At 31.2% G+C, this 13,749-nt stretch overlaps 1 protein-coding gene across 3 annotated transcripts; it reads left to right on the top strand.

The window, feature by feature from the left end:
- Nucleotides 1-2,223: 2,223 nt before the first annotated feature.
- LOC148234818 (solute carrier family 35 member F3) lies at nucleotides 2,224-12,737 on the top strand. 3 transcript variants are annotated; one of them, XM_088186165.1, is made up of 12 exons: nucleotides 2,224-2,437; nucleotides 2,498-2,631; nucleotides 9,158-9,322; nucleotides 9,384-9,549; nucleotides 9,610-9,788; nucleotides 9,855-9,983; nucleotides 10,055-10,244; nucleotides 10,316-10,405; nucleotides 10,469-10,598; nucleotides 11,417-11,446; nucleotides 11,716-11,796; nucleotides 11,899-12,737. In XM_088186165.1, the coding sequence occupies exons 1-11, from the start codon at nucleotides 2,299-2,301 to the stop codon at nucleotides 11,774-11,776; spliced, it is 1,413 nt and encodes a 470-aa protein (XP_088042291.1). In that variant the 5' UTR covers nucleotides 2,224-2,298; the 3' UTR covers nucleotides 11,777-11,796; nucleotides 11,899-12,737. The 3 variants fall into 3 exon arrangements, with proteins under 3 accessions (XP_088042291.1, XP_088042289.1, XP_088042290.1); XM_088186163.1 differs by lacking the exon at nucleotides 11,716-11,796 and having other exon boundaries at nucleotides 11,899-12,120; XM_088186164.1 differs by lacking the exons at nucleotides 11,417-11,446; nucleotides 11,716-11,796 and having other exon boundaries at nucleotides 11,899-12,120.
- Nucleotides 12,738-13,749: the final 1,012 nt, after the last annotated feature.

Here is a 13,749-nt window from a genome sequence, read left to right as displayed (position 1 = left end):
TTTTATTGATGATTAAAGTTGTTTATATTTGAATGGGGCACGAGCCCGCGATGCGCGCCCGAACAGGCTGAGGGTTGCCGTGCGAGAGAATAACCGTTCGTCAGTGTTACCCAAGTGCCGCCAAGTTTTGGCCATAAGAAAATCTAAATTTAAATGTAAATAGGCCCTAACAACCATATTACTACAGCATCAAAATAACCTCTTACAGGATGGAAAGATCGTTTTTTGTCTATTTTCAAGAATACTGTATTGAACACAATAAAATTTGCTAAAAAAATATTTTATAAAAAAAGTATGATAGTCAGCGAAACACATTGAATGCCTCTTGTGAACACATCAGGCACACGCTAAGTCAAGGACGTACTGAATTTGGAGAAATATTGTGACAAGTTGCAACGTTATTCTTAAATTCGGATCAAAATATTTCGTTATACTGAGATCAGTCTTCGTTAACATTTTGTATGCAAGTTTTTCGGGGACAAATTGAAGATTCAATTTCGTCATTTCGATATTTGTTACAAAGAGATTTTTACTGTATATTCATTTATATACGTATCATTATTTATTTACATTAGATTTATAAATGTTACTGTGAATGTTATATTTTCACTAGTGAATTTAAAATATATTTTACTATAGTAGATATATGTGTATTTCTACTATCGAAAATATAATTAGCCAGCTAGCTGTCGAGATACTGAAATATTTTTAATCGAGCGTAGAACGAGACCATGCTATGCCTTTTTATCATTGCTTATGCACGCACAAAAACACATTTCCTACCCAGACCCGATGACTTCAAGCACGCGCAGCTTCTCAAACGTTCGCAATAAAATACAATATAATTTTATATTTTTTCTTTATAAATAATAATATTTAAAAATAAATGATGAAAAACATATCTATAAAAATTAAACCTAAATTATTTAAAATAAAACATACATCTATAATAATATATAAAAATAATAAATTTAAAAAAATCTAAATTCCTAGCAATCTGGGCAAACAAAATACGATACACGCGTAATTTCTTTACCAGATTAAAAGTTACACGTACGTCTTAGTCCAATATTACGAGTACTACTAAACGAAGACGACGTAGAAAGATTTTCAGGGGCAAAAGTCTTCACGATAATTGTAATATATCACTGACATACCCCGACTTGGATATATAAAAAGTTTCCTGCAAAATAATATATATTTGTCATATTTTTTATCATAATATAAATAAATATTGATATCATACTTACATTATACAGATGTTTCGTGTTTTCATTACACTCCGATAAATTGACATATTTAATATGAACTGTAAATAATAATTTCAAACGTAAATGTGAAAAGTACTTACTTCGTAATTGCAATAATCTTCGTCTGATTCCAATTCGAACATTTTAATCGCGTCTTCGTTATCTGAGATAAATTCTACACGTTCAAATTGGAGATCCGATTCTTCTGAGTCATTATCATTATTATTCATCGCTACAAATATTATTTAAACTAAAGGTAGTTAGTTAACGAATTAAAAATATGAAATAAATGAGAACTCTCCCGATGACAGTCAAACGAATACTGACGCCGTCTGATGCGTGCGTCATAGCAAGTTAGAGCGTGAGGTACTTTGCCCACACACCGGGCATCTCGCTCACACGTGTACAAGCGAATCCGTGCAAGAAGAATGGGATATACTCACCCATCTCTAAAAAAAATGAAAAACAGATTGGCTTTAAACTGTTTCGCATAGTGGCAATACTGTTAACATCGTTGTGTTGAGCTTTAGGTTAATTTGGGTAGTCACAGAGTTTGGACGGAATACAAAATTAACAAAATTATTTTGTTTTTATATAACTTGTTTATAATTGCACCGTCGTTACATTAAATTTACAATATTTCCATTGTGATTTGTATTTGTATTTGTGTATTGATAAGGCTACCAGAGGTCCTTCTCAAAAAAATGTTTGTCCTCTCTGAACAAAAAAATCTGAAATGACCTTCATCTTGATCGAACATTTTTTTAATTTTTAGTGTTCTCGTTTGATATTTTTTTAAATCTACTCACATATTTTTTTATTTTATTTTTTATACCTAGATTTTAGATAAATGCTGGTTTTCTGACTTGTTGAACTAATTGACTACCTATCTCTAGTATTGTTTTATTATTTCTTAGCCTTTTTATAAGAAAAAGATTATGCCGTTTTTTTCCATCCTATTTAAAATTGTCAATTTTTTTTATCTAGCACTTATGGCAACACCTCGCGCCAGACGTCGTCGGGATGTTCATCGTCGCCTATTTGTAGAATGTCTCGCGAGGGCGAGATCCCAGCGATCTTCGACCCGCGACGTTCGCGGACGCCTTCCGCGGCAACGCCGAGCGACGCTGACGGCCGCCACAACGGACCGTTCGCGAACCTCGCGCGCATCCATCGCGCGGACTCAGGTGAGACCATTCTCCCTTCTCCGCCTCTGACTCTTCAACGAATGCCTTGTGTATATTCAGCCGCTTCGGGCGGACGACGAGATGGCGAAGCCGCGGAGGATCCGGCCGAACACCACTCGCCCGAGGGAGGAGGAGCCGTCTCCAGGCAGCTCGACTTGTGCAAGAAGTCGTGCTGTTCGGACCTCGCGAGAAAGGTGATAACATTTAATCTAAATATATTTGTTTATACATTTTATTTCATGTTTATTTTCATAGCAAATATTCACAATACAAAGTTACGCGACAATAATTTGTCCACCAAGGAAGCCATAAAAGTTATTGCAGTTTACATACAAACATGCATCATTGCAACTCACCCAGGGCTAAAGAATAATAAATTTGAGAGGCAGACCTCAGAAAAAATATCATTGATTGTCAAATACCCTTAAGCATGTGTATGTTCTATTGTTTGACAAACAACACTCTGCCTGAAGATCGAGTAGTTAAATTCACATATACATGACCAATATGCAAACATTTGTTTATATTAAAAGAATCAATTATTGGAAAACAACAGTTATAAAATCAGCTCTAATTGGTAAAATAATATGGGGAAGATTTCTATTTTTAGTTTTAATCTGGAACATACAGCAACAAAAATAAATAATAATAAGGTACAAATCTTGGGATATTTTGACTATTCAGGTGTATTGGCTTGAGAGTTAATGTGCTAAAAAATTCCCCAAGCCACATCCAGTTGAAAATGTGTGTTTTAATTTAAAATAATGCAAAATCTACTAGCTTCATTTTTGTAATTAACTATAAAAATCGTTTTTTTTGTGCATAAACTATTTGAGTGCCATACATATTTTTCATATTATGTAAGAACAATTTCTTAACTAAACAGGGATATAACAAAAAAAAATTATACACTATAATAAAAACCTTACAGTTGTTTAATGTATGTACATGGTAAAACCTTAAATTAATTATTTAGTAAATTAAAAAAATATATGGTTTTCAATAATAAAAAAACCAAGTTGAACAATACATGTACCTCTTTTATTTATTTTATATATTACAATTTTTCTTATTATTTCTTAGACATTAGTATAATATTTACGTCATAAAAAAAATAAGTTTATTTTACCTATTCTTCACATTTATGCTGGCCCACACTATTCCGTGTACACATTTTTTACATGTGACACAAATTATGTTAGATCTTTTTTATAGGTTCTTCATTTTAAGAACTGCATACAATACATCTTCTCAAATTACGACAAGGTAATTTTTTCAACCATCTTAATTCTGTTGGGGTAGCATTTATAGTTGGAATAGGTGGTTGATTTTTTATTTACAGCCATTTCGGCCCAATTTTTTCAATTGTTCTTTATGTAAATTACGTTATATACGTAGCATACATTTATTACCCACGTTTATTTTATAAATGATGTAAGCATTTATCATAAGGGAAAAAATATTGAATGTTGCTTTTTTCAATGTTTTAGAGTTTTTCTATCATCCATCAGGTATACAGCATTTTGTCAGATACGTAATAAAAATTGCTTTGCATTTCGATTAGTGTTTTATACCGGGCGTAAAAAAAACGTACATTTTAAATCCGTTAATTTGACGAGTGTCATTAAAAATAGGTAAAAACTAACACGGAATACAAATCAATAAAATATGTAATTTGGAAAATATCAACACTTTCCAGAAAATTGAAAAATTGGACAAACATAATAAAAGTTTGATCTTGTGGAAAAATATATAAAGTTTAATATAATAATATAAAAACAAACAAGAAATTCAAATACATAAAATACGCAATTTGGTAAATATAAACTTTCCCAAAAATTAAAAAATACTACATACATGAAGTAAAAGTTTAACCCTGTGGAGAAAGTCTAACGCAATTAGGGCACGAAACACAGGTTTTTGATAGATATTGCAGAATAACCTAATTATTTTTCTCAAATTTTTTGAACAAAATACAACTTCCTCTTTGGAGGAACTTCCAGGGTGCCAGCAAAGTCTTATTTACTGGTGTTGTTTTAGGGTATCGACTCACCATAATAGGTTAAAACAGTGTTTCAAGCATGTTGCTTGTGATATTTTATGTTGGTAGTTTTTCTTTTTATGATATTGGGCTTTGCCAACTCTAATCTCAACTCTTTTATGAAATGTTTTACACAACATTTATTATTTTGTTTCCACTCTGAATATGCAGCCATATTTAAAATTTCCATAAAAAGACGGAAAGGCCATCTTGTTGATCTTGAGCAAAAGTACTCTCCAGTCCAGGGATACTCAATCCGTCAAGCTTTTATGTGCAGCACAACACTCATAATCGTTACCAAAGATTTTGAAACATCTGGAATTGTTTTCAAAACATTGAGTTGCACCGGAACAATTAATTAGCGCCACAACGCCGAGTAGGGTGATGGCTTTATTTTTTATAATTTCAAGTGTCAGCAAGTGAACTAGAGTCTCCAATTACTCGAACCATCAACTATTCGAGTATCGAATATTCAAATTTTAAAATACTCGAGTACTCGAGTACTTTCGAGTATTTACCAAATGTACCAAAATAGATATTATTCAAATTCGTGCATATATATATAAATAAATAAAATAATTAATATAATAATTTTTACAATTATTTTAACTTCATGAACATACTTTTTAAAAACAATAACGCAAAAAGTGTCTCGAATTTAATATTACTGCTAACCTTTGGTTTTATTATTCCCGTTATGGAAAAACCCTTTCCGTTGCTGTTGATGTTGGTCTTATTGTCATTAACGCGTTGGATAAGGCTTCTAATTTATATCTGTTCGCTTTTTATAAATATAAAATTTTTTGAACTCTTATGTTCTCTTATGTTCTCTTCTTTCATTCCCTTCTCTGCTTTTCTCTTATTTCCTTCGACTATTGACAAAATAGCATTTTGTAATTCTTCTTGAATAGATTTTTTTTCTTAACAATATACAATATTCTACTCCTGATTAATGCGAAGAATTTAAATCTATACCCTTCGAAGATGTATTTGGGTGAATCCCTTTCACTCTAGAGCTAAACGGTTCGCAAAGAACTGACTTTACTTTAAATGCCTTTAAAATACACAATTGTTTTGATTTATATTTTAAGCTGAGGGATCAGTATAAACAATTTACAACACTTTACGCTACAACTGCATAGTCATAAAACCTAAAAAATTTTTTTTGTTGATATTTCATATTGTTCATTGCCATAAATTAGATAAGTCGGGACTGTCGAACAGAAAACACAAAAGAAATTTCTCCGTCGTACCCACTAACATAGCCGACGACCGGAACTATGCAACTATGGAACTATGAAAAAATTATACCTGATAGTAACCGCTCTAACTCGGGACTTCGGGCATAAACGCCAAATAAAAGCAAGACGTTAACCTTTACCGGACCGAGTTAAAGTTATTTTTGTTTTTGAAATATTTCAAATTTTTTTAATTTCGAGTATTAATCGAGTATTTTCAAAATACTCGATTATCAAGTATTTGAAAAATAGACAAAAATACTCGAGTATCGAGTACTCGATTACTCGAATTGGAGACTCTAAAGTGAACACATCGAATCTGTGATTGTATTGTGTGTGTTGTTTCAAAGGATTTTTTTAAATTATAAATTAAATACTCACAATGCCATGATTATCTTTCAAACACAAACGAAAATATGTTTCAGGAGAATTGGGAATTTGATTATGCAACGTTATTTGACGAATTCACCGAACTGAAAAAACAATATGAATATGAAAACAATTTTTAAATAAAATGAAAGATTTGTCTAAAATTGTTAAAAGTTTGTCTCAATTATTCCCGGGATTCTTAATAATTTTGGAAGAGTGTAAATAAAATAATTTCGTCCAAATGTTTTGTCTTACGAACGCAGAAAAAAAAATGTCCAGGTCAAAACAAAAAAGCATACTTTTTGTATAGGTTCCAGAAAACAATATCAATGGGTTCAGTAAACAATAAATCATTTAGTCGCAAAATACAGAGTTACAAATTATTAGAAATTTGCTAGCATTGACGACTGTCAATGATAACAAATTGCTAGAAAGATAATATCGGTGAATTGAATTATGAAAATAATAACTAGAAATTTGTTTATGAGACCAAAATATGAAAAAGTTCTTAAAGAGACACGAAAAATTATTTAGAAAAGGTTCTGCTAAAAATATAATACTTCAAAATTATGTCAAATTAGAATTTAATATAGAACTAATGTTATTATCAGACATTAAAGCAAGGTTGAATTCACATGTAAAAATGATTGAGCGATTTTTAACCCTACAGAGGTCCACAAAAAAGGCTAATCGATATTAAATTAGAGATATTATGGAACGATGAAAATATTTCTATTTAAAGGAAATATTAGACGTATTAAAACCGATAAAAACTACTGTTGAAGCTTTAAGTAGAAGCGATACCAATATTTTACAAGCTAAATTAATCATCTCTTCATTTATAAACAGAAAAAACGTATCTTTTATCGAACATACATATATTTCAATTTCTGAGTCCAAAATCTTCAGTGAGAATATTTTCTACCCGACGCCTTGATGAACTCCATTAAAATTATTGTCTTGATATAAATAATATTTCTTCACCTTTTTCACTGGCCTCCGAATCAGAATCTACTTCATCCTGTACCTCAACAAAATCTTCTGATTCTCAAATTCAAAATCACTCATCGCTATCAATATTTCCCGTCAACTCAACTATTTTTTTCTTGAATCTGAAATAATGACAAAAAAATGTAACAAATATACATTTATTATAAAAATAGTAACGGTGCAACAGAATGTACCAGATAAAAAGGAAAAATATTCACGATTATAAAACTACAGTCTATTTTTTATCAACAGTCAGCGACAATAACAAATGCACGCGGTGCTCACGTGATCGCTGAGTACAGGGCGGAATCAGAACAAATAAACGATTTTTTTTAAATAAATAAAACACTGCATTAATTTTAAAAACATATACAATTAGAAAACACGTAAAAACTAATACTAAAGGCAAGGATTATAAATAAAACATATTTTAAATACTAAATATAAAACAACTTATTGAAAAAACAGTAAATAAAAATGATATAAGGAATCAATTCTAGTTTACATTAATAAAAATGACTCAATATTTAATTTTACCACATAATATAATTCCCACCTATAAATTTCAACCTTATCCTCAACATGCTCAACCATTTTTTCCATATTTCTGGCGTTATTGTCCCAAAAGCCCCATAAATAATTTATACATTTCTGAAAACTTAAAGTTATTAATTTTAGTTGCTTCACAATTTTTAATTAGCGCCCAGATTAATTCTATAGGATTAAGTTCGTAGTGATATGGAGGAAGTCTTAAAACTACTATTTTGCCATTTCATCAATTATAAATTTCTCATATTTTTGTTTATGTTTCCTTACTATGTTTAAAATTAATATTTTTCAAAGATAGCCATTTTTTGCAGCAAGCTTTATACTAGCGATAGTGAAAATTTTTTTCACTTTTTCCAGATTCATTTTTCACTTTTTTTTATTCAAAAGCCCATAGCGAATCTGGGACAAACCCGTCTTAATTTCCGATGTGGGAAATGATAAGTCTCTTTTAACTAAAAATATATATAATAGAATATAACTTTTTTTGCAATATAGATAAATAGCCAAAATATCCCTTTAATATCTATTAAAAATAGTGTTTTTTTTTAAAAATATTTATGTTAAATCTTCTAGTCCGTTATTTTGGAGCACTACAGGGGTTAATTTTAGTACTGATGTTCGTAGCAGACATTTTTACACTTTAAAAAATTTGACAACCGTACGCACACGCAAATCAAATCTCGCGAACAGCAAACCAATACTACCCTGTTGAAATAGTATTCGGGGGTGGATCCGTTCAAGTGAATAACCAATTAGAAGCTTTCTTTGAAGAACACGTGATTATCACGCGTTGAGCACTGCTTACAAGCGCTGTCTCTTGGAAAAAAATAGAGTGTAGTGTTGAAATTCTGTTGATATTGATCAATGTTTTAATTTCGTAATGACACTATTCAAATCATAGAGGTTTTAATGAAGAATACATAAAATACGAAGACCCTGCAATCAGTATGTTTGGAGAAATTAAATAAAATGTAAGCCTTGGTCACTCGCTACTCATCACAGGGAGGCAAGTGTTAAAAAATACATTTGACACAAATATAGAAAAAACATTGGATGCAATTTTAAAACTGTAATAATTTACTAATACATGGTCTTTATGTTTTAAAATAATGCCTATTTTTACGCTAGGCTCAAGAAACTACCAAAAAACTCTATAAATAGAAACTCGTGGAAGGACTTATTATTATTAATTATGGCCATCGAGTCATTATGACTGACCACCCCTAAATTAAATTTATTAAAAATCAAATAATTGAACACAAAAAATATTTTTGGTGGGGGGGGGGGGTACATTTCCTCATCGGCCTAACTGGTCGAAGTAATTATTTATATTTTAACTTTTATGAGCACCATTCGTACTGTGGAGTAAAGTCACTAATCACTAATTTATATAATAAATTACTTTACTAATAGGATATAACTTTATAATGCTAAATCATTCAAAAACTCTTCTAATAACGAACGCCTTAAAGCTTGTTATGTTGAGATATGAAAGTCAGAAACTTGAGTGTTTTTTTATCTTCCTATTTTTAGATGTACTTTGGTGTGTGCGTGACAGTGCTGTCGACGGCTTCGTGGGTCGGATCCACACATTGTATAAAATATCTCTATCTCCGTCTCATAACTTCGAGAAGTCTGGGCATAACAGAGACCAAGAACCGTTCGATGTACGATGCCAACGTACACAGCCTACACTATGTGAGTCGACAAATTTAAATTTCTTTATAAACATTTTCGATGCTGACTTAACATTTTTCAGAGTCCTTACAATGCGCCGTTCTTTACCACATGGTTCTGCACCAACTTCAGCGTCTTCTTCTTTCCCATATACGTCGCGGGTCGGATGATTCGAAACAGGTGTGATTCACCTGACAGCATCATCGCTGAGAGCATGAGAAATTTTAGAGAGAAAGGATTCACCGCAGGTGCACTACTAAATCATATATATATCGTTACGTATTAATATTTATTTGTCGAAATTTCAGCCAGATTTTTGACTCGATGCAGTCTGTTTTGTCTGCTATGGGTGGCTACGACTTATATGTATCTTCACTCTTTGAGAATTCTTCTGGCGACGGACGCGATGGCTTTGTTCGCAACGAACGTTTCGTGTGTGTACTTACTGTCTTGGGTGATTCTACACGAGCAGTTCGTTGGAGTCAGAGTGAGTGCTTTTGTTAATTTAGTTCTATTTTCTGTGCTATTATTTATCTTTTGATTACTGTTTCAGATTGTAGCAGTAATATTATGCGATACAGGGATAGCTCTTTTGGCTTACATGGACGGCATAACTAGCAGCCCTACGCTAGGAGGAGTCGTCTTGGCTGCATCAGCTGCTGCTGGTTATGCAGTTTATAAAGTAAGTAATAGAATTAAAGATGTAAATAGTAATACATATTTATATAGCAATACAATAAATATTCTCACTAGGTTTTATTTAGAAAAGTAATAGGAGATGCCACTTACGGGCAGATTTCATTATTTTTTTCAATGATGGGAATCTTGAACGCTTCTCTGATGTGGCCGTTGTGTCTGACGCTCTATTTGACTGGCGTTGAGACCCTGTCGTGGGAGAGACTGTCTTGGCCGATTCTGCTGGCAGCCAGCGGAATGTTTTTAGGTGATCTTTCAATCTTTCGAGTATTTCCATTATTATTTTTATTGAAATTCATATTTTTAAATTATCTACAGTTTTTAACTTACTGACCCACTTCGGTAAGGCTGTTACGTATGATCTCTTCATAACTTTGGGGCTGATCACTGCCGTTCCAGTGTCTGCGGGTAATATTAAAAGCAATATTGTTTTGAGTTTATCTTTTTAATTATTTTCTCTTTATTTTTTAGCCCTAGACGTCGTTTTATATGGTGCACATTTTGCCGGTATGAAGTTAGCGGGAATGATTTTGATCGCCGTCGGATTCTTCCTCGTTATGTTTCCCGACAATTGGCCAGATTATATAACGAGGCTCTTAAGGTTTGTTGTTATAGATTATTTTAAATTACGAGTTTTTCTACATATTTAAATTTGCTAAAATATATAATAAATATTTTTTTTTTTTGAGTGCGTATGTGAGCTAGATATAGTGATCCTTTTTATTGCTATTGAATGCCTAATAGTATTTTATCCTTCATCTTTCACTATCAATCGAATTAAAAATTAAATTATACACAACTTTTTAAATTATATAGCAATATTTATATTGAAATTTATAAATCATTATTTTTCATAAATTCTTTTATGATCTAAATTTATAAAATATATTATTATTTCAACTGATTACAAACTAATTCAGTATTATTAACAAAATGCATGTGTTTTATATTTTTATTTGTTACAAACTTTTTAATAGTGTAAATAATTTACTATGTTAATTTTTTAGAACTCGAGCATCACAATGATTGATATAATATCTGAAATAGATTTTATTTACAATGAAAGCTCACATTTTATAATACTCATCTTCAACACATTTATTTTAAATAGAAGGATAATTTTAAAATAGTTTTTCATAAATAAAAGCCTCAGTGTCTTTGTGACAGGGCGTTACAAAATTCTTATTGTTATTTTTATTTTCAACTTTCGAACTTTTCGAATGACTTTCTCAACTATCAAAGTATAATCCCACTTCTTCAGTTGAAAGCATGTGCACAATTTTACAACACATGTAACTATATAACTATTTTATTATTTAAACGAAGAAGTGTATAAATAAATTTATTTACTATTCAAAATAATTTATTGATAAATACTCATACATTTATTTCTACTCCAACTTTTAATAATTGTTCCAGAAATATCATCATGTTGAGCCACAGTGCAAGGTAAGTTATATTACATAATAAAGAAAAAACATCATACTACTGCATATCCATCAATCGAAAAACATGAAAGTTATCATCCAGTTAAATTTAATACAAATTAAGTACGACCCTTTCGAACGTTATTGCTAAAATCCATCTTCATTTCATAATTTTGCATATGCCATTTAGTAGTTGAATAGATTTTTACATCACCTCTGGTGTGTTAGTAGATTACACTGATTTCTATCTATTTTTCCCTTCCTAAATTTTTGACACGGACCTACACCTAGGCCAGCGTTCTTTCACCATCGAGATATCCATCTGCCGACTCAGGACCCGTTCCCAAGCTAGTTTAGATCGGCTGTATACTAGTAAGTAGACACGAGACCTAATTATGACACTTACCGGTAAATTGTCGACATGAAACTCAAACGATGTGAACTTTTACCCACTCGTTAATTTTGTTTCTTTAGATGGTCGCTGCGTCGTCGCGTCGGTGGATGTGGAGCTCGTCGCGAGCTCGTGGATTTTAGAACAGGCTACATCAGATCTCATCTGCGTTCGCCGAGCGGTCGCGTACGGTGACCATCTTCACCAACTTCGCTCTAAAATTACGCTTGTCTCGTTTGCTAGTCGAATGCATTATGTAAAATATATAACAATTATCAATTACAGGGATATTATAATTGTTTAAATGAATATGAGCTGCCGTTATAAACAATGGTACCTAGTGTTTAATTGTATTAAATATAAAATATATGTAAGAATTCATGTTCAAAAAAATATTAGCTACCATTGTTTTACTTGCAGCGATTTCATTTTTACTATACGTGTACAAATGAGCCGTTTTCTCGAATCAAAATTGAACAGTATTTATTGCAATATGACATAATAATTAAGTAAACATTAACGAGCTATTATTTACGAAGAAAATTAACGATATTGCTCAACGACTAAGTTTATTTATATGTATGTATAGAAAATTGTTCAATTATCATCGGTTGGTTATTTGAAAAATAAGGGTTGTGCGTTTTTATTTCAAATATATATTATCGTAATCTGAGATTTTTTACAACTGCCATGAATTCTTAAGATATATTGAATGAAATCTCTTGCTATAAAAAATTTAGTAAAAGCTAATAAACTAATCTGATTGTTAAGAATCTTGTAATATGGTAACATTAATTTATTATAATTGTGGTGATGTCTAATATGAGTTGGAATTTGTCAGATGACTAAGGACATTAACACTTATTTTCTGTTAAGTGTTGACATTTATTTTTTGGACGATCTCCAATTTAAAAACTAAAAATATGAGTGAAAAAGTTAATTTTTCGTTAAAGTTTTTTAAACATTATTTAATTGAATTAATGATCAAATAATTATCTAAAAATGTATACCATAAGTAAATTCATTAGATGCTCAATGAGCGTAAAAGGGTTTCAAATCTCAAACTACTATTAATGTTTTTCAAATATGTTATAAAAATTGTGAAATGTCCCACTGTCACTGTTTGTTTGATTTACACTAATGGAGTGATTAATAGTTTTCTAGTCACCGGTTTGATATTAAATCGTTTTTGTTATTAACCCTTCTTTGGTCACAGCGGATCTGTGAAATACGATATTGTTTCTTTACACCAATAAAACTTGCATCGTGCTGTGTATAAAATGGATCACATTGCGACTAACAAAGGGTTAAATATAATTGCAAATTAGGATTTTACGTGAATTTTAAAATATACCATAACATAGTTATGCAAGATTCCGTCTTTTATATTTTATATTTATATAGAATATATAATAAAAACATCCTGCGAGGATTATTGTAATTATCTATTAGTATTGATGTGAGTTTGAAACACACTTAGATAATTTGTGTGATTTATATGTAGTTACACTTGTAACATATTTTATTTAAATCGTCTTGTATATAAGATTATGTGTGTAACATAAAATCGTTTTGTTTTCATATAATATATGAAAGATTGTTAATTATATAAAATGTCTATATATATATATATATATATCAGGCGTAGGCGGTAAGATAATTTCCCTCTCGATCTCAAGAGTTAGTGAGAGATAAGAGCATGTCAGCATGCCCTTATCTCTCATTCACTCTCGTTAACACGCAAGTGATCGAGAGGGAAAGTATTTCACCGCCCGCCCCTGATAAATATATATTATTTTTTAAATTAACGTGTGGTTTTATTTTGTCATTTAAGTTTTTACCGGATTTAATCAACACATTACTTAGCTTTTTGAGGTGTGAGCAGTAGCGTAGCTAGGGTATGTGGTGCCCGGGGCGATCCTTAAAATTGCCCC

Source organism: Plectrocnemia conspersa, unplaced genomic scaffold (genome assembly GCF_051122295.1).
Source record: "Plectrocnemia conspersa isolate PC_06_02 unplaced genomic scaffold, ASM5112229v1 ptg000005l, whole genome shotgun sequence".
In the NCBI taxonomy this organism is placed as follows: domain Eukaryota; kingdom Metazoa; phylum Arthropoda; class Insecta; order Trichoptera; family Polycentropodidae; genus Plectrocnemia; species Plectrocnemia conspersa.
Note: the sequence above shows the minus strand (reverse complement) of the source record. Positions and strands in the feature narration are given on the sequence as shown.

What these genes read in the sequence shown, in the direction of transcription:
- LOC148234818 (XM_088186163.1), top strand. Translation starts at nt 2,299, where the DNA reads ATGTCTCGCGAGGGCGAGATCCCAGCGATCTTCGACCCGCGACGTTCG. An exon ending in CTGGTTATGCAGTTTATAAA is followed by an intron (nt 9,984 to 10,054) that starts GTAAGTAATAGA and finishes TATTCTCACTAG; the next exon opens with GTTTTATTTAGAAAAGTAAT. An exon ending in AGCCAGCGGAATGTTTTTAG is followed by an intron (nt 10,245 to 10,315) that starts GTGATCTTTCAA and finishes AATTATCTACAG; the next exon opens with TTTTTAACTTACTGACCCAC.